Below are 20310 nucleotides of genomic sequence, written 5' to 3'. Positions count from 1 at the left end.
GATTAGTTTGATCTATCATAATACATAACAATATAATGGACCAGGTATAATCAATACCAACATTTCAATACTTAAGACAGCTTTACCTTACACTTACCTGGAACTGCTACCAATAAGCAGAGCAGTCACATGACATTTCACTTAATGACCATGTTGCTTAGTGGCAGAGTTGCCAGTTCCAATCAAGGTTGTTAAGTGAGTGAGGACTACCTGTACCGAGTCCACGCTTATCTTCAGTTTATCTTCAAACATTTCATAGTCCATAAGAACATAAAAGAGACATCTTGGAGTTTGATTCATTTTTTTAATAATAAATTGTGCCAGCAGAAGCTTTCAAAAGGCCAATGATAAATAAATAACAGTTAAACTGAGTTCCTGAGGAAGAACCTACCACATAAAAGGATGACAGATAGATGTAAATATAAAAATGGCATTATATAAAAAGTAGTAATACTGAATCTTTCATAAACCACCACAACACAAGCACTGCATATCTCAGAACACTCCTTTCATACAAATGTAAACAAATACACAATCATTTTGCTTAGTTTACTCTGATGGATTTAAAGATGTTGTTTTAGATAGTATCTAGACAATGGGTAGGATATGATAGATTAAAATATTAAGAAATAACATATGGAGTAACATAGGAAAAACTGAAGTGTTAGATTTAAAAACATAAAATAAGCAAACACACAGTGGAATATTGCCCTCAAGTGTTATTGCAATCAGTCATTTAAAATAGGACTGTTAAACTAATCTGAATTAAAGATTTGAAAGAAAAATCTATTTAGGTATATATAGAATATAAATGAAGATATTTATGGCTTAATTATCTTTAGTATTCCATTATCACTCTGAATATTCTTTATGTTAACATAGCTAATAAAATGTGTATTTAAACAATTTAAAAAATATCTTAAATGTATGTTTGTATTTTGATAGAGATGAAAGATTAGTTTGATCTATCATAATACATAACAATATAATGGACCAGGTATAATCAAGACCAATATTTCAATACTTCACTTAAGACAACTATGGCTGCCACCTAAATAGATTCTGTTCTGTATATACTTGGTTAAGATAAATCTTTCCACTTAAACAGGTCATAATCATTCACAGTTCCAAGCAGCCTTGGAAGTATCAGCATTGTTGCCTTCATGTAGTGTAGATAAATCATTATGTGATTGTACCATCTCTGATTTTCTTTATATGGATGATATAGTGCTTACCTGCAGATTTTAACAAAATAAAACTACATGCTTTTATCATGTATGTGGTTTCATGATCTTGAAATCATCAGATAAACAAAAAAACACGCCCCAAATGTGTTAATATTCATATGATCTCAGAGATGCTTAAATCAGATGCTGGAACTCATTAAAACCCAACATTCTTCACTATAGACTATGCTAGGGAACTGATGGCATGGGAATTATAGTCCAGCAACATCTGAAGGAAAAAAGTTCTTTACCCTTTCCTAAATCACTAAGGGAAGCTACACACTTTGATTTTCCACCATAAAATGTAATCACAATAATGAATAATTGCATCTTAAGGAGGACTACAACCTGTTGATGAAGTATATGCCTTGTACATAAGAGTCCCATTTTCAATCTCCAGCATATCCAATAAGAGTCTCAGGCAACAGGGCTTGGAAAACTTCTGTTTTAAAGAAACAGCTTGCTAGATTACCCTGCATTGCCTGGAGACAGTACACTATACCTAATCATCTGAATCAATAAATCAACTTTATATGTCCAATACATTCCAGAAATTCATTGTCACTTAGCATTATAGCTTAGAAGAGTCCTATAATTTTTAAAAAGAATATAAGGCTCCTGATTCAACTTTAAGGCACAGAGAATTGAACATTCTCATTATATATTTCTGCATACAGATACTAAAAGATAATATTCATGAATACTATATGGCAACTTACAAACACACTGAGTACTGTGCATTGTGTTAGGTAGATGGGCCATAGATTTTGATCACAAAGTGATCTTGAAAGCTATGTTTTGATATTTATCCTTTTATAGGAGGCAAAGTATCTTATGAAATTAGACAACTGATTAAACCAAACTTTCCTTCCCCCTATACACACCATCAATCCCTACGTGAATTAGACTTTTGCCATTTGTCTTAGAGAACATATAATAGATAGCACACAATCATAATAGAAAAACCATCCACACAATACTTTATCAGCACACCTATTGAAGGTCTAAAGATCTTCAGTAAAAATAGATGCACAGGACCTGCCTGTGAATGGCAAGAGAAAGGTCGTTTCAAACAGAAAAACAAAATAACACAAGCCATGCAGCACTCTCCACACACCAATCATTGATATCACATACTGACTGCCACTTGCTCAGACTACGATTATACTAAATTCCAACATATTTTTCAAAAGGGAAATAAAGCAGCTTGAACAATTGTGTCAGAATTTTGAAATGTGGAAAAATACACATAAAGGTTAGGCTCTGAATACAAAAATGGCACTGGTAAATTTAGGACATTAGACGCAATACATTTTTTCCTCTTACTAAATATTATTGCACAGACACTTTTAATAATATGTTCTTCAATCTTATGCGTTTTCCTAAAATGTGACATAAGTGCGATGGATCCAATTCTTAACAAATGAGAAAAGAAGAACAGCAGCATGATTTGTCAAAGTTAATTCCTATAATTTAGTAGGAAAAAAAACCCTGCTATAAACAAAAGTAAGTGCTCTTTGCTCACTTAAAATAAAAAAAAATAGCACAGTGCTGTAGAAGCATGTAAATGCAACAGCAGATAAGAAAAAGTTAGTTAAGAATGTAACACACCAGGCCTTAGGAACTAGACTGAAAATCTGGATTTTAAGTGCACTCATCAACAAAGCTATTTACAGTTCTATATGGCCTAAAATATGAAACAACTAGCATTTAGAACCTTCTTTTCAAGTCTTTCTTTCCCCAGACTTGCACGATCCTGAACTGGAACAGATCCCAACTAAGAACTATATAAGACCCTAAATTTATGAATAAAGTTTTTTTTTAGGATTCTATACAATCATTTACACATATACAGGTTGACAGGCTCCATTCTGATCCAGCCCATCTTTGTTTTCTATATCAGGATTCTTAGACTGGCTTATATCTAGCCCAGAAGGCTTTGGATATCTGAATGGGTAACCGTTGTCATCAAAAAATCTTCGGAAAGTGAACTCATAGAAGGCATGTTCTGTATGTTTGCCATTAGATGAGGCCTGAGGGTCCCATGCCCTGGCACTGTCTTCACTGGTGTCATCCCAAGGCCCATCTTCCTCAACTGGATCAAAATTGGAAGTGTCCATTGGATGGCTTATCTTTGGAACATAAGGAGCTGGCTGTCTGCGGATGTCAGTGGAGAAGTCTATGGAGTCAAAGAAAGTGTGAGCCTTGATATCGTCTGCTCCGTTTCTTCCAAGTCTTTCTTCAGCAGAGCAACAAAGTTTTGTGATAAGATCGCTTGCTTCAGGGCTGAGCTTGATTTGAGAGGGAATGTGCAGAGTATTCTCCCAGTTTATCACCTAAAAAACCAGAAATATATAGTTAATGTTGAATATCAATCTGCATGAAGTGCAAAACATCCACATGCAAAATAACACTGCCACGCATCACAGTTGTATAACTCTACTCAATGACAATTCTGCCTTTTGCTTTATTTTGTATGTATCATTTCACTTACAAAGAGAGCAAATTAAATAGGTAAGCAGATCACGGTAAAAAGAATCTTATTCTATAAAGGGATTCTGGGAAGCAATTTAATTGCATATTTAGCACAGTCCCCAGCTGACTCACTTCTTTCATCATAATCATGTTGAAGTTTTGTAGTCTCCAAACCAAGGAGAATAGTAAATATTTAGTAAACTACAACTAGCACTGTTGCAAAGTGACCCATATCACTGCTGAATATACCCTACCAAATGATCAGAAGGAACTAAAAGGATTTATAATTAATGCACAGATAATTCTAGTAATCCCCACACAACCAAAAAAACCCCTTAAATTGTTTTACATTCTACATAAAGAGACCACTTAAGTGATATGCCTATCTAAACAAATCATATCCCAACAAATAAGATGATCCAGTTCTAGAAGGACAAAGACGGGGATGTAGCACCCTATCTGTGTATTATATATATACAATGTAAAAATCAAAAGAGTTTGATTGCCAATATAGATATATATTAACTCACATATGAAGCTATTTTAATTAAGTATTCAATAACAGTAAATCCTATTTAGAGTTAACAGGTTAACAGGTTAACAGTTTGTGTGAAAAAAGAACAGTTTTAACTTTGTCCCTGGACAGCACAATTATATAATAATCAATAGGAAAGAACATATAACAACAACAACAACAACAACAACAACAACAACAACAACAACAATAATAATAATAATAATAATAATAATAATAATAATAAAGTTGGAAAGGACCTTGGAGGTCATCGAATCCAACCCCTTGCTCAGGCAGGAAACCCTATACCATTTTTGACAAATGGCTGTTTCATTATCCAACTAGAAAACATCTTCAGTGCTATTATGTTTGCTCCCTATTTATATAAAGTAGCTTGCCCTGCCAGTGTTGGTGGGATGCAGTTTTTTCGTTAGTGGTACCTTGATTGGGGTATTATTTACTTTTTCTTGCCTGGTGTTAATCCCTATTTATCCGAATATTGGCTGCTAGGGAGTTGTATTCTGGTCTTTTTGTTTCCTTTTTAGCTTTTTATTGTCTGCTTTGAATGGTGTGTAAATTTGGTTTATATCTATGAATCTACTGATGGCTGATTTGTCTGAATTCCATTGCAGTTTTGGATTTAGCTTGGTCTGGGATACTCAGAGTTTCCAGGCTGAAGCCATAGTTGAGTCTGTGTGTGTACTGAGAGATTAAGGAGTTTTCATTGTGTCTTCTGATTGCTTTACTGGTGTTCATGGATACATTCTTCTAGTCTTCTGTCTATCTGACCTACATGGTGGCTGTTACAATCCTTACATTCTATGTTGTAGATGACCCCTATTTTTTTTCTTGGGCTACTGGTCTGTTGATATACTTGATTTACTTTGGAGGGCTTTATTTGGTTTGTGTCCTATGGTAATGACATGGTCTATTGGTCTACTGTTTTTTTCTGAGATGATTTTAATGTATGGTAGTGTTATCCTTTGCGAGCGAACACACACATTAAATATAAATAAATGTAACAATCAGTGAATATACCTTTAGCTGAGTTTCTGTAGGAGTAGATGCCAAAAATGGAGGCTGCCCCACTAACATCTCAAAGAGAATTACGCCAACACTCCACCAATCACAAAGCTGAGTATATCCTGAAAGGTAAGCAGAAAAAATATATAGTATTTTCATTGTTTCGTGTTAGGTTTAAAGATCATCATCATCACCATCACCGCTACCCCCATAATGCAGGGGTCCCCAATCCCCAGGCCGCAGCCTACTAATGGACTGTGAGCCATTTGGAACTGGGCTACAGAAGCAGTGGGTAAGTATGCATGTATCCCCACTTGCGCAAGTAGTGGGCGAGCATGTGTGCCCACACTCCATTTGCACAAGTGGTGTGTGTGTGTCCCCGCTGCTCATGCAAATGGAGCTGCGCATACACACACACTTGTTGGCTGCTTGTGCAGAACCATCCCCTCCCCTCCCACCTGTCCGCAAAGCTAGAAAGGTGGGGAACTCTGCAATAATGTATATCCCATTATATGCAGGATTCTTAAAGCTTTTAATGTAAAAACTGAAATAACTGAAATGGTTCATTTAGAACGCACTAAGGAAAGCAAAATGTACATTCAAGAATATTCAGCTTATTTTATTCATTGAACTTGTAAAGCTAAGAAAACAGGTAAAGTATTGTATTCTTCATAAAATTTTATCTATCCTGAATGTTAAGTTATCTGTTTCAACCAATATTTGTTGTAAAAATGGTTCTGCCCAAGTCTGTTTTATATATAACTGACATGGAAATTATCTATATCTAAAAGTCAGTTATGGATTTTCTGTAATTCTATCTTTATTATAATAAAAATCGAACATCTTACAGGTTTAAGAGTTTATCTAGACACAGATGGCATATTCATATTTTCACAAGGTAAATAACAGTTTAATAAATAAATTGACAATTGGAGTTAAGGTGATATTAAATAGCACAAAAGACAAAAGCAAAGCTCAAAGAGTGTCTTTCTAATATATATATATAAAACAAAGATAAAGTCATCTACCTTTACGTAGAAGAACCTCTGGCGCAATATAGTTGGGCGTCCCAACTAAGGAATGGGCTAAGCATCTCTGATGTTGCTTTTTAGCTCTGTGCTCCAAGGTCTTTAACCTGTCTCCGCATCTACAATTAGACACATCATCCCAGAGATCACTTGGCTCCATGCTATCCTGCCTGATGTGACTCCCTTTCAAAAGAAGAAAAACAAAACCAAAAAAAGCAGATTATAATCAAAGATCCATACGAACATTCCCAAGTTACAAAACAAAAGCTGACCTTATTCAAACTGAATTGCAATACAATATTCTAGATATGAAGAATATAATTCATTTTTGTTACAATTTATTTTAACATTTTTCTTTGGCTAATTTATTAAAAAGAGTGTTCCACAACTGTTAGGAACCATAAGAAATCTCAGCTTTTCAACCTTTTATTGAAAATAATCTCTGGGACATCAAGTATGTCCAGAAATAGTGATTTATGTTAAAGGCAAAGTACACCTGCGGTTTGAACTTACGGTTGAAATTTAGCAACAATTTTAGTGATCACTATTGCTATTTGTATGGCAGTTATATAATATATATTTTATGTCATTTTATACTGCATTTTTTAAAAGTGTTACTAATAATTATAAGTCTATATATTTTATTGCTGAGTTTTGTGGCTCAAAGGCTGGAGTCATTTTGTAGAGGGAGATAGATGGCATATAATTCTAATAAATAAATAAATAAAGATTTGATTTGAACACCTTGCTTCTCTTATTTCTACTCAGAATACTGCTTCTAAAATAGAAAAGGTAAATTATCTAACAACTTAGTTCCCTTGTTCCTTAGTCTGTATTCAGGTAGTCAATTTACGACCACAATTAAGCCAAAATGTTCATTGCTAAGCAAGACAGTTGCTAAGTAAATTTTGCCCCATTTTACAACCTTTCTTGCCACAGTTGTTAAGTGAATCACTGCAGTTGTTAAATTGGTAACATGGTTGTTAAGTGAATCTGGCTTCCCCATTGATTGTGCTTGTCAGAAGGTTGCAAAAAGTGATCCCATGTTCTCAGCACACTGCAACCCTCATAAATACATGCCAGTTGCCAAGCATCCAAATTCTGATCTCATGACAAACAGGCATAAGTGTAAAAAACTTTTTTTCAGTGCTATTGTAACTTCAAATGGTCACTAAATGAATGGTTATAGGTTGAGGACTACCCATACTGATTTTGTGTCTGTTCCTAGCCCAACATAAATGTTTTATTCTTGTCTTTAAATTCCTGCTTAGTCTGAGGGAGACCCAGGTGACACAGTATTGAATAACTGGAGGTTGTATAAATATTTATAGAAGTATATACCGAGAAGATTAGATAAATAGAAGTATTAATGTAAGAGAAAATTAATCTTATTGTATATAATACAGATAGGGAAATTTGGAGAGAGGAGTTGCTCGGACATTACCCCTGAATTGTATCTGAAGAGGGATGAGAGGAAAGAAAGGAGAGGAGAGAGAAAAGAGTAAAGGAGAGGAGAAGGAAGGTTGGAGGAGAAGAGGAGAAGTGGGAGAAAGGGGAGGAGAGTGGTGAAGGAAAGAGAAGAGGAGTCGAAGAAGAGGGAAGTAGGGAAGAGAAGAAAGGGAGAAAGAAGGTAGAGAAGAAGGAGTGTGGATACAGTGAAAGGGGAAATGGGCGAGCAACACCAAAAGTCATGTGTATGTATTTATTTCATTTTATTAAAAGTATCTTATATATGAATGTAAAAAGAATGTATGTTAACATCTGATAAATATCACAGTATATGTATGGGGGAGAGTTTGGAAAAATAAAAAATAATTAAAAAATTCCTGCTTAGTCTGCCTTCCACCCTCTTTTTCCTCTACTCTTCAATCTTAGTAAAACCTTGCCAAAAGTTTCCTGCTTCTTCAAGGTATTTTCCTTGCTATCTCTACTTAAAATTGCTTCCCAAAACACCACAAGGTATTGTCTTTCTTATGTCTTTTGAGATCTTTTACGTGGTTCTTTTTAAAATATTGATACAATATTTTCAATGTTTTGCAAACCAGTCAAAGAATTTACTTAACAAGTAAGATATACATTCTTACAACAAATAAACCCTAATTTCTACTGTATTTCTGAATATTCTGCAGGAATGTTTTTTATAAACAGCTGTGTCATATATTCTTCTACTGCAGCCTTCCCCAATCTGGCAGTCTCCATTTGAATTCAGACCATAACTCTAAGAATTCTCAGCTAGCTTTGCCTTCCAGGGAAGATGTCAAATTAAAGAGAGTCGCTGTGTTGCACCTCAGCCTATCCAAGGATCAATAAAAAAACATAATACTTCTACTATAAAACCCTGCACCCAATCCCTCATCTTTTTCGTGAAAAACAATTAGATTATAAATCTGCCAAACAGAAATATGGTTCTTATACTCTGCAAAGTTACATTTTAGTAACCAAAATGTCAAAGCCTAGCATTATTAGTTATTCCTTTTTAAAACCATATAAGCACCCTACCTTTCTGATAGTATTTTGAGTTATGTGTCCACCTGAATCCAGTGCAGAGGCCAAAGTCAGTCAGTTTGATGTGTCCATCAAGATCAATCAGGATATTATCAGGTTTGATGTCCCTGTGGATAAATCCCATTTTGTGGACACTTTCTATGGCTAAAGTTAGTTCAGCAATGTAAAACCGAGCTAGCTTTTCTGGGAAGACTTCCATTCGGATCAACAGGCTCATCATGTCTCCTCCTGGGATGTAGTCCATCACAAAGTACAGGCTGTCCTTATCTTGGAAGGAGTAGTAGAGCTTGACCACCCATTCATTGTCTGCTTCTGCAAGAATATCCCTTTCTGCTTTGACATGAGCCACTTGGTTACGGTTAAGCACGTCTTTCTTCCTCAATGTTTTCATAGCATACAGAGCATGAGTATCTACTTTACAAGCAAGGCAGACTTCACCAAAAGCACCAATGCCCAGAGTCTTGATTTTTACAAACATTGATTTATCCATTTTAGCTCTTTTAAGCCTGTTATAGTTTGATTCTTTTTGGTAGAGAATTTTTCTCATCTGCTCTTGCTCTGCTTCACAAAGACCAGCCTTAATCAAAATCAGAAGATGGAGAAGAGAAGGGGAAAAAGAAGCAAAATAATCAGTATCATTGCAACAATTATTAAAAACTTACACAAGTATGTTAGTTGTGTTATAATTCTAATTTTCACCCAATCACCTTTTTTGTTCCATTCTCAGGTTCTAAGATAGTTTTTCCCTAATTGGAGGGCATCAGGTTGGGAATGGAGGCTCTAAATATTTAAATACAGCACAGATAATGTTCCGGTTTACTACCTTTATCTGTTTGATTACAGATAATCAAAATTTTTAAAAGTAGACAGGCTTCCTCTGCATCTGCCTACACAACCCAAAGTCTGCAGAAAAAGACCTAATGGATAACATTAGATAGCGGGTCCCGTCCTCTAAGGAGATGCACCTGGTAGGAAGAAGGGCCTTATCCGTGATGACTCCCTCCCTCTGGAACATCATTCCCCCAGAGATTAGACTGGCCCCCACTCTAACACTCTTTCGGAGGGAACTGAAGACCTGGTTCTGCCAGCGGGCCTGTGGAACCGAGAGCAGGATAGAGCCCATTAAATGGCTAGTTTGAATGTGTGTTGTCGCTGGGGTAGAGGGGTGGGGGGGTTATTATTTTATTATTTTTCTTCTTGTTATTTTTCTTCTTTTTATAGGGTGTTTTTATATCTGTGTAAGCCACCTTGAGTCGCCATGTGTGAGTAGGCAGCAATATAAATTTTCTAAATAAATAAAAATAAATATCAAGGGAGGAGTATATTTAGCACAATGAGTTTTTCCCAATGTGTTCAGAATCATATTCATTTCATGACACTGTTGACACACATAAAAAATGGTTGGATTAAATATATATAATTCTGAGAATTTACTGTCTAAGGTCATATATGTAAGAGAACCAGTTTGGTGTAGTGGTTAGAGCATCAGGCTAGAAACCAGGAGACTGTGAGTTCTGGTTCCGCCTTGGGTGACCTTGGTCTAGTCACTTTAGAAACAGACAATGGAAAACCAGTTCCACAATCTTGCCAAGAAAATGGCAGGGGCTTGTCCAGGCTGTCACCAGAATAGCACTTAACCATGGCTGGAGGAAAACTTTATATCTAGTATGTATTCACACGTTAACGGAAAGAGAAAAATGATGTCTTTTTGGTTTTAGATGAAATGATGCTGTATGTAGAAAAAAGAAAGATATATAAACTTACTTTGCTTTAGATACAGCACTGTTATATGTGATTTATGTGTACCTGGAAGGTCCTAACATAACAAGTTTTACAAAATCAAATACAGACACCCACAAAAATAAATCACCTTGGCCATTTCCTGCTCTAGCTGCAGCCGACGATTCATTTTCTGCTGATAGGTCTTTATAACATTTTCCACATGCTGCTCCATGTAGAATTTAAAGGCAAATGGTGAGTAGCTCTTGATTCGGGATTCTCTCTTCTCTTCATCTTTGCCATTCTTCCTCACTGGGACGGGGGAGGTCTGTATTTGCTTTTTATCCTTGCCCACTTTTTCTGCTTTAGCTGTCTTGGTTTTTTCATTCCTTTCTCCGTTTTCCTCAGTTTTGTTGCTTGATGAGCTTGGGACTCCCCGAATGGTTTGTTCCATTCCTGGACGTAAGCAGTTAATATCAAACTGTTCTGAACTATTGGGTAGCAGCAAATGTTTGGGATATGGTGGTGGAGGACACCTGAGTTCCTGACTGTTATAATCAACATCTAACTGATAGGCATTTGCTCCTCCAACAGGAAGGGGGTGTTGCTCCATCATTCCTAAGCTCTCTAATGCTGAAGACTGTGCAGGTAACCACGCAGGATGTGCAGGACCTACAGCTGTCTGAGGTTCAGGCCTCATCACTCTTGTGCTCTTCACTGGTTGGAGAATATGAGTAGCTGTGACAGCCGTGATGGTATTTGGAGAAGGAATGGAGGCCTCAGTTTTGCCTGAAGCAGTTTGCCTCATAGTTACGGGCATTTGTGGCTGGTGGTTATTAAAAGAATTGGTTCTACTGGGGACACAGGCATCTGGCCTGAAAGGTACATGTTGCCGTGGAGATGCTTCCAATGCTTGGCTTTGTAGTGAATCACGACGGGATGAAGAGGAGGAAGAGGAGGAAGAGGTTGTTTGCCACTGCTGAATCTGAGAGTTATTCAGATCATACAGGTCCATATTCAGGCTATTTCTAGATGGGGTTAAAAGACCCTGGGGTGGGCTATCTGAAAATTCATTACTAAATGGAGCACCTCTAGTGATTACATGAATTGGATGAGAATTTGGGATTGGCTGTTTGTGATGGGAATGTGGCATATATAGACCAGCCTGTGCCTGCTGGAACCCATGGCCAGAATTGTTAGATGCAACAGCTGCTTTATTAGGAAGACTTGGATACACTCCTTCTTGCTGCATTTTATTTTGAAAAGAATGGCTCCGCTGAATTCCATATCCAAGACCCTCACTCTGCACCATCACAGGCTGTCTGCTATAATGTGGACTATTTGAGCCATGGCTACTCTGCAGCTGCAAAGCTTGGTTACTATGACCAGCCACTGGATAGCTGATGACTGAGGAATCCATGTTAGTAGGGTAGGCTTTCTGCTGAAGACTTCCAGGAGCGTTGTGGGAGCTTAAGCATGGTGGCCTTTGTACAGGAGCATTCATGGTCGCAGACTGAGAAGCAGAAAGTAAGTAGTCCATATATGGCCTGGGAACATCACTGAGCACATTAGCAGATTCAGCACCAAAGCCAGTGCCTTCATAGGCTGGGTTGGTTATCTGGTGATAAGGTGAAAAAGATTCAGTGGATCCTTCAAAACTTGGCCTTCGGCTTACACTGCTTGGCATTATACTTTTTCCTGTGGAGAATAATACAACGGATGGATTAACATCAGAAAGATAGATATATGAATAAATGCTGTTCTTTCTTTCAAACATACGGGGGGGGGAGGAAGAGAGGGAGGGAGAGACAGAGGGAGGAAAAGAGTGTTGTGTAACCATGTCAGATTTAAAACAGTTATTCACTGTGTCCACTGTTTAAACACTGGTTCCCAGTCAAGTTTACTTTTCATTGTGCATGAAATCAATTTTGGAGAAAGTAAAATGTTCTTGAAGTTTCTTTATAAGCACATTTGTATTGCTGCCCATTGAAAAGAATGGGGAAAGAAAAATAGTGAAGTGCATAGGCTATGTTATTCTTTTTCTTTTTGCAGTGAAAACAGCATAGAATTCTTACATCTAGTTTTTCCTTGTAAGTTCTGTCTCAAATCCTTTAACACTAAATGCAATGGAGTTCCTGCAAGAATTCCACTCAATTACATGAGAGATTATCATATGATCCAGTCATGGAACTTTATGTAGAGATTTCCCTAGGACCACAATCTCTCTTCCTCCTCTCTTATACTGTGGAGCTACATTTAGCAAAGTTAGAAGAGCTGAAATCTTAATCTTGTATACACACAGAGGGAGATCCACCTTGAAATAGTTGAGAAACACATGTAGAAGACTAAACAAACTTGCTTACCTGAAGAAGTCTGTTTAATTACACGGACTATTTGTTCATTTCTAGGGTCTAAGTATCCCATCTTGCTAATATATTCCAAAGCTGCTTCAATGCTTCTACTCCCGGTCTGTTTGAGAGCTCTGATAGCCATCTCCTAGACAAAATTAAACACATACACAAGAGATCTGTAAATGATCTGGAAGTATTTAATGTAAGTAAGACAAAATGATGCATTTTATTGATGCATTATATCTGAATATATCTGGCCTTTAAAGTAAAAGTTCAAGATTGCCCTCCTTCAGATTTTCCAACAACTATTTTATGGGGCAAGTTGGGTTTAGAATAGTCCAAAGTCCCCCAATGAACTTCTGTGGTTGAGAGAAGACCCAACCCTGGGTCTCCCTGGTCTTAATCCAGCATCTGAACCACTACACTCTATATACAGACTTCACAGAAAACTTTATCTTAAAGAGGCATTCCTTTCTGCACCATCTTTTTATAAACATTGGTAGCAGAAGTAATTCACATTCCATTTTAAAAACACAACCACTGTTGTCTGGTTGTTGTAAGGTTTTTGTTCAGTTTCAAGTTTCAAAATGCACAACCCAATTAACTGACTATTCAACTAAAAGGTAAATCAATGAGATATTTTGAAATGTCTGGAAACTCACATATTTTATCACTTAGGTGTAGGACAAAGCTTCCTAGAACTAGTTGGCTGAGAACGCTCACCACATTATGAAGCCTAGCAACTCAAGACACAAACTCAAATGAACTATGTTTTGGCATTTAGCTAGAATGCTCCAAATATTTTAAAAAAATATTCAGTTCTGCAATAACACCCTGCAGCAGCTCTTCTTACAATATGCCACAGATAGCATGCTTCTGAGACTTCATATTCTTTTATATTCTTTATATTTTATATCTTTATATCCTTTTAAAATAGAGAACAAAATAGGTGGGGGAGTACAGAATGGCCAAAAGAATAGAGATGGGGAGAGACAGGTGGGAGGGGGAGTTGAAATGCATGCTGTTGTCATAAATGCAGTAGGCTGCCAAGTGCCCGAATTATGATCACATGACCATGGGGCATTGCAGTGGCCATAACTTCAGGGACCAATTGTAACTACCAGTCATTCACTGCCGTCGTAACTTTGAATACTGGCTGAATGAATGGTTATTAAGCAGGGACTACAGTAACCACCCCCACTGGGAGAAAATAAATATTGTTTAATAGCCAGCAGTTACCGTATTTCCATGTACTCTTTACTTAAATACTATTTAATCAAGGCTGGAATAGCAGTGGAGAGCTTCCCCTGTTTTAGCCTCTGTGTTGGCTTACTTCCCCACTCACATTGGCAGCGGATAGGGCTCCAGTTGTTTTATAAGACTGCCCAGCAACATTTTTCATTGAGAGGGAAAAAAAGGAGCTGGTTGCCAGAGTATATTTATAATCATAAGTAAAGATTGTGAAAGAAGTTATGGAAAGATTCCTCCTCTTCTCAAAAACAGACAAGAATCCTTTCCAACTTGGTATGTCTGAAGAAGACAACAGGCATGTCAAGATGTGGACAGAAGAAAACTGCTAAGAGTCCCATACTTAATACAAATATAAACAATGTGCTTTTCCATTCACAAGAAGGATGGGTGATAGATGCCGGAAGGAGATCCAGAGTTCTTCAAGGGAGAGGCAGAAGAAAGGGCTTCTTCAAAAGAAATGGGAATTAGCCTTTTAAGGAAAGTTCATTGTGATTATTCATGCTGTTAAGTCTCTTGCCCACTGGAAGCTCAAGGAAGACAATATTATTTCCCAGAACACATGGTAATTTCTATTTCTGGGCAATTTATTAAGGTTTTATAGTAGTATACTCAGGGGCCCTGCTTCCACAGGATATATCCATGATTACATTTAAAAAATTATACCTGTTACATTCATTAAGGCAATAAAAAGACAAATATGGAAAAATACTGTACAAAAACACATATGGGAAAATTGGATCAACTTCATTACAATAGACCTCCATTGAGCACAAGGTAGTAGCTGAAGGGATTTATTTAGCTAGTTGGGTATGGGCCAGCAGCTATTCAGTTCTATAAATACTATGCCAGTCCTAGGAGACACAATCCTGAGTAGGTAAATGAAACTGAACATTTATATGGCGTTTAAAAGAAAAACCTGAGGGTGAGGCTAAGAAATTAGAGGAGCATTGATGGAGCACAGTTCTCAGGACATGAGGGGGAGACTAAGAGAGTACATACCTCCATCTAAGTGATAAATTATTATAATAAGAGGTTAGGCAGACAGGTGATTTTAGCAATAGTGCATGGAAGGAAGATAGCTAGCAGAGATATGGACCTATCCCTTAGTGCAGAGAACACTTTGCAAATAATCTGAACAAATTGCTTCAAACTTCATGCGAACACACCTATTTCTCATTAAAGTAGCCATTTTTTTCATGCTTCTACGCAAGCCTACAAAAAAAGTATGGCTCCTTTAATGAGTCAACACATTAAAGCAGCTGCCTCATTTTCACAGGTCAGCTAGAAAAAGATGAGGCTATATAGCAGAAGATGGTTGCATTTGTATGGAATCTTGAATACTTTTTTGACCTTATATAAGCATGCTTAGACTTACTATCTAGAACACACTTGGATAATGTTTTCTGGATTGATTTTTTTCTTAGGAAAACTGATGTGGAGAAATGGAAATATTCAGAGGCTGAGAATAAGGCCTGCAGGGATAAGACAATATCATTTCATTAGCAGGGTAACAGGTTTTTGCCTTTTTTGCATGAAAACTATCATTCCAAAGGGAGAAAGAATATTAGAAGCTCTCCATTCCTTGGTGATGAATAGATATTCTCTTTTGTCAAGGATGTGCTTCTCAGATTTCATGGCAATTTGACAATTTGACAGAGAAAAAGATTTGTAAAAGTCATGCTATATGATGGAGCAAAACTACATATTTCACTTCAGCTTGGTAAATAGTTCTGCAGCTGATTCAGCAGTCATGATGAACATTGGTGTAAATAATGTGGGACCCGTGTAATTGTGATTTTTTTTTTTTTTTAGAAAGTGAGATTCTGGAAGCCAAGTACAGGTTTCTAAATAGGAAGTTGAGAGGGCCAAGCTATATTTAACTGAAATGTTACATAGCTCATATGCAGAATCAGCTACTCGGGCAAACCTGAGGAGTGTGAAGGAATGCATGGGCAGAATCAAATCTGATAGTCACTGTGGAACTAAGACTGTGTTTAAAAAGAAGGTAACATTTTAAAACAGGTCCCAGCCAGGAAAATGAAATGAGCTGGAGAACATCGATCATCTCTGCAGAATTCAGGTAATATGTCTGATTATTAAAAAGAAGGACATAAACACACTATAAAGCACGGAAATCAAAGAAGCAGAGTGCTCACAGAAGACAACACATATCCCAGAGATATTTGCATAAAGGCATCCAGTCTAAGTGTTCAGAAGTGAATGCTAAAAGTCTTTGAGTCAAAATTGTGTGTGTTTGTGTGTATTGAGGGAAACTGGGGTACTTGGGAGACCAGAGCCAAAGGGTTAAAAAGAAACTTAGTGGCACGAAGACAAATAGGGGGATATAGTCATCTCAGAATAAAAGTCTATGGGAAATGCTATCACTTTGCACTTCAGAAAGAAGGCACAATATCATATAAACTAGAAATTATAGAAGGGCAGATTCCTATCTAAGGAGCAGTATAACTAAGTCATGTCCCCAAAGTAATTTAGTAGTCTGCACATATTATCCTAGTGCAAATATCCATATCTGAACTGATAATTTAACGAGAGAAATCTGAGGAAAGATTGTGCTGACAAGATATGTTTTAAATTGAACTGGCAAATGAAAAATAAATAATTCCTCTGGTTCAGATGGAATCCATCCAAGAGATGTTAAAGTACTAAAACATAAACATGCTGATCCCTTAGCAAATATATGTGACATGACCTTCAGCACCGGGCAGTGGTTCATTTTTATACAGGAACCAAGAAAGAACCAGGAAACATCTGTTCTGGGTAAATTGGTGCTAAGTGTTATTAGAGTTAAAATGATCAGGTTTATAGGAAGACAAAGCTTGTTAAGGAATCATCAACATGGTTGTCTCTCTGACCTTTTTGAATTTTCTGAGGGCGTCAACAAGCATATGAATAAGATAATCTGGTAGACAATGGCTGCCTAAACTCATAAAAAGGCTTTTTGAAAAGGTTTCTGAGAAAATACAGCAAACACATAATTAACTAAAGAACAGAAAATAGAGAGGAATAATCAATCAATAATTTATACTGATTGATTATTTCTTATAAGGGAAAAAAAACAGACCCAGAAAACTACACACCAATCAGTTTAACATCAACATCAGCAGCAACTTACTCCTTGGTAAGCTAGAAAAAGGTGGAATAGACAACATCTGGGTTGTATAAACAGAGGCATAGAATCAAGATCACGCAACGTATTAGTACCGCTTTATAAAAGCCTAGTAAGACCACACCTGGAATACTGCAGCCAATTTTGGTCACCATAAAAAAGGTTGAGAGTTTGGAAAAAATTCAGAGAAGAGCAACTAAGATGATCAAAGGCCTGGAGACTAAAACATACGAAGAATGGCTGCAGGACTTGGGTTTGACTAATCTAAAGAAAAGAAAAAATAAGGGTGACATGATGGCAGTATTCCAGTATTAGAGGGACTGCCACAAAGAAGAGGGGGTCACGCTATTCACCAAATAAGGGAAGGACAAGAAACAACGGTTGGAAACTGATCAAAGAGAGAAGCAATTTGGAATTAAGAAGGAACTTCCTGACAGTGAGGACAATTAACCAGTGGAACAGTTTGCCTCCAGAAATTGTGGGTACACCATCACTGGAGATTTTAAAGAAGAGACTGGACAATCACCTGTCTGAGATGGTATAGGGGGCTGAACTAGAAGACCTCCAAGGTCCCTTCCAGCTCTATTCTATTCTATTCTTGCCTCCAGAAATCGTGGGTGTTCCATTACTGGAGATTTTTAAGGAGAGACTAGAGTCTCTAGACCAGTGGTTCTCAACCTTTTTAATGCCGAGACCCCCAACCGGTTGTAAGTCGAGGACTATTCAACTGGTCGTAAGTCGAGGACTACTCAACTGATGCAGCACCGTTTGCAGAATGGGACTTTTGGCAGGGCAGAGACAGCCTGGACAATTCCTATTGGCTTTTGAAAGCCAATAGAATTAGACTCTATTCAAGAGAGTCTATTCTATTGGCTTTCAAAAGCCAATAGAATAAAAGGGAATAGCACAGCTAAGGAAAAGGGGCAAAAAATGGCGGACTGCGTTGTTTGGCGACCCCCGTGAAATGGTCGTTCGACCCCAAATGGGGTCCCGACCCACAGGTTGAGAACCACTGCTCTAGACAGTCACTTGTCCGAGATGGTATAGGTTCTCTTGCTTGAGCAGGGAACTGGACTAGAAGACCTCCAAGGTCCCTTCCAGCTCTATTCTATTCTATATAATAGAGAATTTAAACAGTGAGAACTTTCCAGCATACATTTTGGCAGTGCTTTTTTTCTAAAAAAAAAAAAAAGATACCAGAACTCACATACATCATACAACCCGCCTTGCCTACCCTACAAGGTTCCATCCAAAAAAGGTGCCGGAACTCTGTTTGGGACATTCTATGAGAAAAAAAGCCCTGCATATTGGAGCCATGCTTTTGAACTTATTCTACAGTCATTAACCTAGGATTATCAAGGGAATTAGCTGATTTTGCTAGTATTATATCCAATTATTTAGGAAAATTCATACAAACAAATATGAAACCCCCAAAGGAATTCTGTATACAAGCTGATGGAAATCTGAGTTGCATTTGGCAGTGATTGATCTGAAAAGTACTGTTAGGCTTAATAAAATAAAAATTAGGGATCATTAGGAAATGAGATGAAAACTGGTAGTTTCAATAAGATGCCATGATTTAAATCACTGATGCATTCATTCATGGAATAGGTTTTTTTGTAACTGTCCTTCAAAAACAATGAAACAAACAGCTAAACAGATCAAAGGACCTACTGTATGAGGATTTTTCTTTGTTTAGCTTCAGAATTAGTAAATTGGGAGGGGAGATGTGATAGTTCAGAAATGTGAATAGTTCAGAAAGGGAGATTTTCTCTCTTACAGTACTGAAGTCTACGGTCATCCAATAAATCTGAAAGCTTGTCAAATTAGGAAATGTAAAAGAAAACTCTTTGCAGAGGTCCAACCTAAAAATAAATAATTACTATAAGAAGTAATGATGGATTTCAGTTGATTATGGCTACGTATTTCCTGATATTCAGAGGCAGTATGTCTCATGGTATCATTTGCTGGGACAGAAGTCGGAGAGCATTAGTCATTCATATCCTGCATCTTTCTGGCCTCTATGGGAACTAATTGCTATACAGGTAGCCCACGAATTACAACAGTTCATTCAGTGACCGTCTGAAGTTACAACAGCACTGAAAAAAATGACTTATGACCATTGTATCATCCCCATGGTCATGTGATCAAAATTCAGACACTTAGCAACTGACTCATATTTATGACGGTGGCCATGTCCCAAGGTCATGTGATCATCTTTTGCAACCTTCTGACAAGCAAAGTCATGTTACTAATTTAACAATTGCTTTGATTCACTTAACAACTGTGGGTAAGAAAGGTCATTAAATGAGGCAAAACTCAACACTTAGCAGTGGAAATTTTGGGCTCGGTTGTATGAGATAAGCAAAACTCTTTTGTTATGCCATCTGATCTTTTAAAATTAGAGCAATTTGCTAGTAACCTATCAATAATACTTAACCATTTTGGCTTTTTTTTTTTTTTTTCTATTTAGTCCTTATTGCCACGCCTGTTTGACCATAAGATACAACTAAATTGGCACTTTTACCTGGAAGTAATGGTCATCCTCAATGACTATAATTTCTAAATTTGGATGGGCTGCACATTTCTCAAATTCAGGGCTATTAGCCAAGACCTTGAGGCGAACAGGGCAAAAATTGTCCTTTGCCAACTTGACTAGAATGACAGGTTCATCAGAGCTGATGGCAGATTATCTGCCAAGTCCTTCAGTGGGCTGAAAGACTTGACAAAGAGTTTCCATTTCAGAATTCACTTCTTCAGGATGAAAAATTGGGTTTTTACTCTTCCTAATGATGCTCAGGCTTTGATGTGCCCCTTTTTAGCAGCAAAAGATTCAAAACATTTGTGCATGTCTTTCTGCTACCCAAATGTAATGGTTAAATGATAAATGAGCTAATAATAGCAATCACTACAGGGCATACCAGAAAATACAGCTGGGATAAAAAAAATAAAACCAATGAGATTTTCATTTAAACCATTTCATTCTGCATGCTGTGAAGAACTTTCCAAGTGACCTTCAGTCAGACAACCAAAGGTCAGAACTCTGCAAACTGTTAAAACCTGAAAGATAAGTGTGTCTGTTATTTAGCAT

At 37.1% G+C, this 20310-nt stretch overlaps 1 protein-coding gene across 2 annotated transcripts in view; it reads right to left on the bottom strand.

Annotated features, from left to right (window-relative positions):
- Window positions 1-284: 284 nt before the first annotated feature.
- The window catches only part of LATS2 (large tumor suppressor kinase 2), a 55296-nt gene continuing 35270 nt past the window's right edge, over window positions 285-20310 (bottom strand). For both annotated transcript variants that reach the window (XM_039351469.1, XM_039351470.1), the window contains 6 exons: window positions 12854-12986; window positions 10642-12188; window positions 8766-9348; window positions 6267-6449; window positions 5254-5360; window positions 285-3562 (listed from right to left, as the gene is read on the bottom strand). In XM_039351469.1, coding sequence (XP_039207403.1) covers window positions 3068-3562; window positions 5254-5360; window positions 6267-6449; window positions 8766-9348; window positions 10642-12188; window positions 12854-12986 — 3048 coding nt within the window. In that variant the 3' untranslated portion in view covers window positions 285-3067. The remainder of the gene's footprint in view (window positions 3563-5253; window positions 5361-6266; window positions 6450-8765; window positions 9349-10641; window positions 12189-12853; window positions 12987-20310) is intronic.

The sequence above is a fragment of the Crotalus tigris genome, unplaced genomic scaffold (assembly GCF_016545835.1).
Source record: "Crotalus tigris isolate CLP2741 ecotype Arizona unplaced genomic scaffold, ASM1654583v1 scf7180000018371.15429387391:27106975, whole genome shotgun sequence".
In the NCBI taxonomy this organism is placed as follows: Eukaryota; Metazoa; Chordata; class Lepidosauria; order Squamata; family Viperidae; genus Crotalus; species Crotalus tigris.
This window is presented reverse-complemented; position numbering and strand designations above follow the sequence as displayed.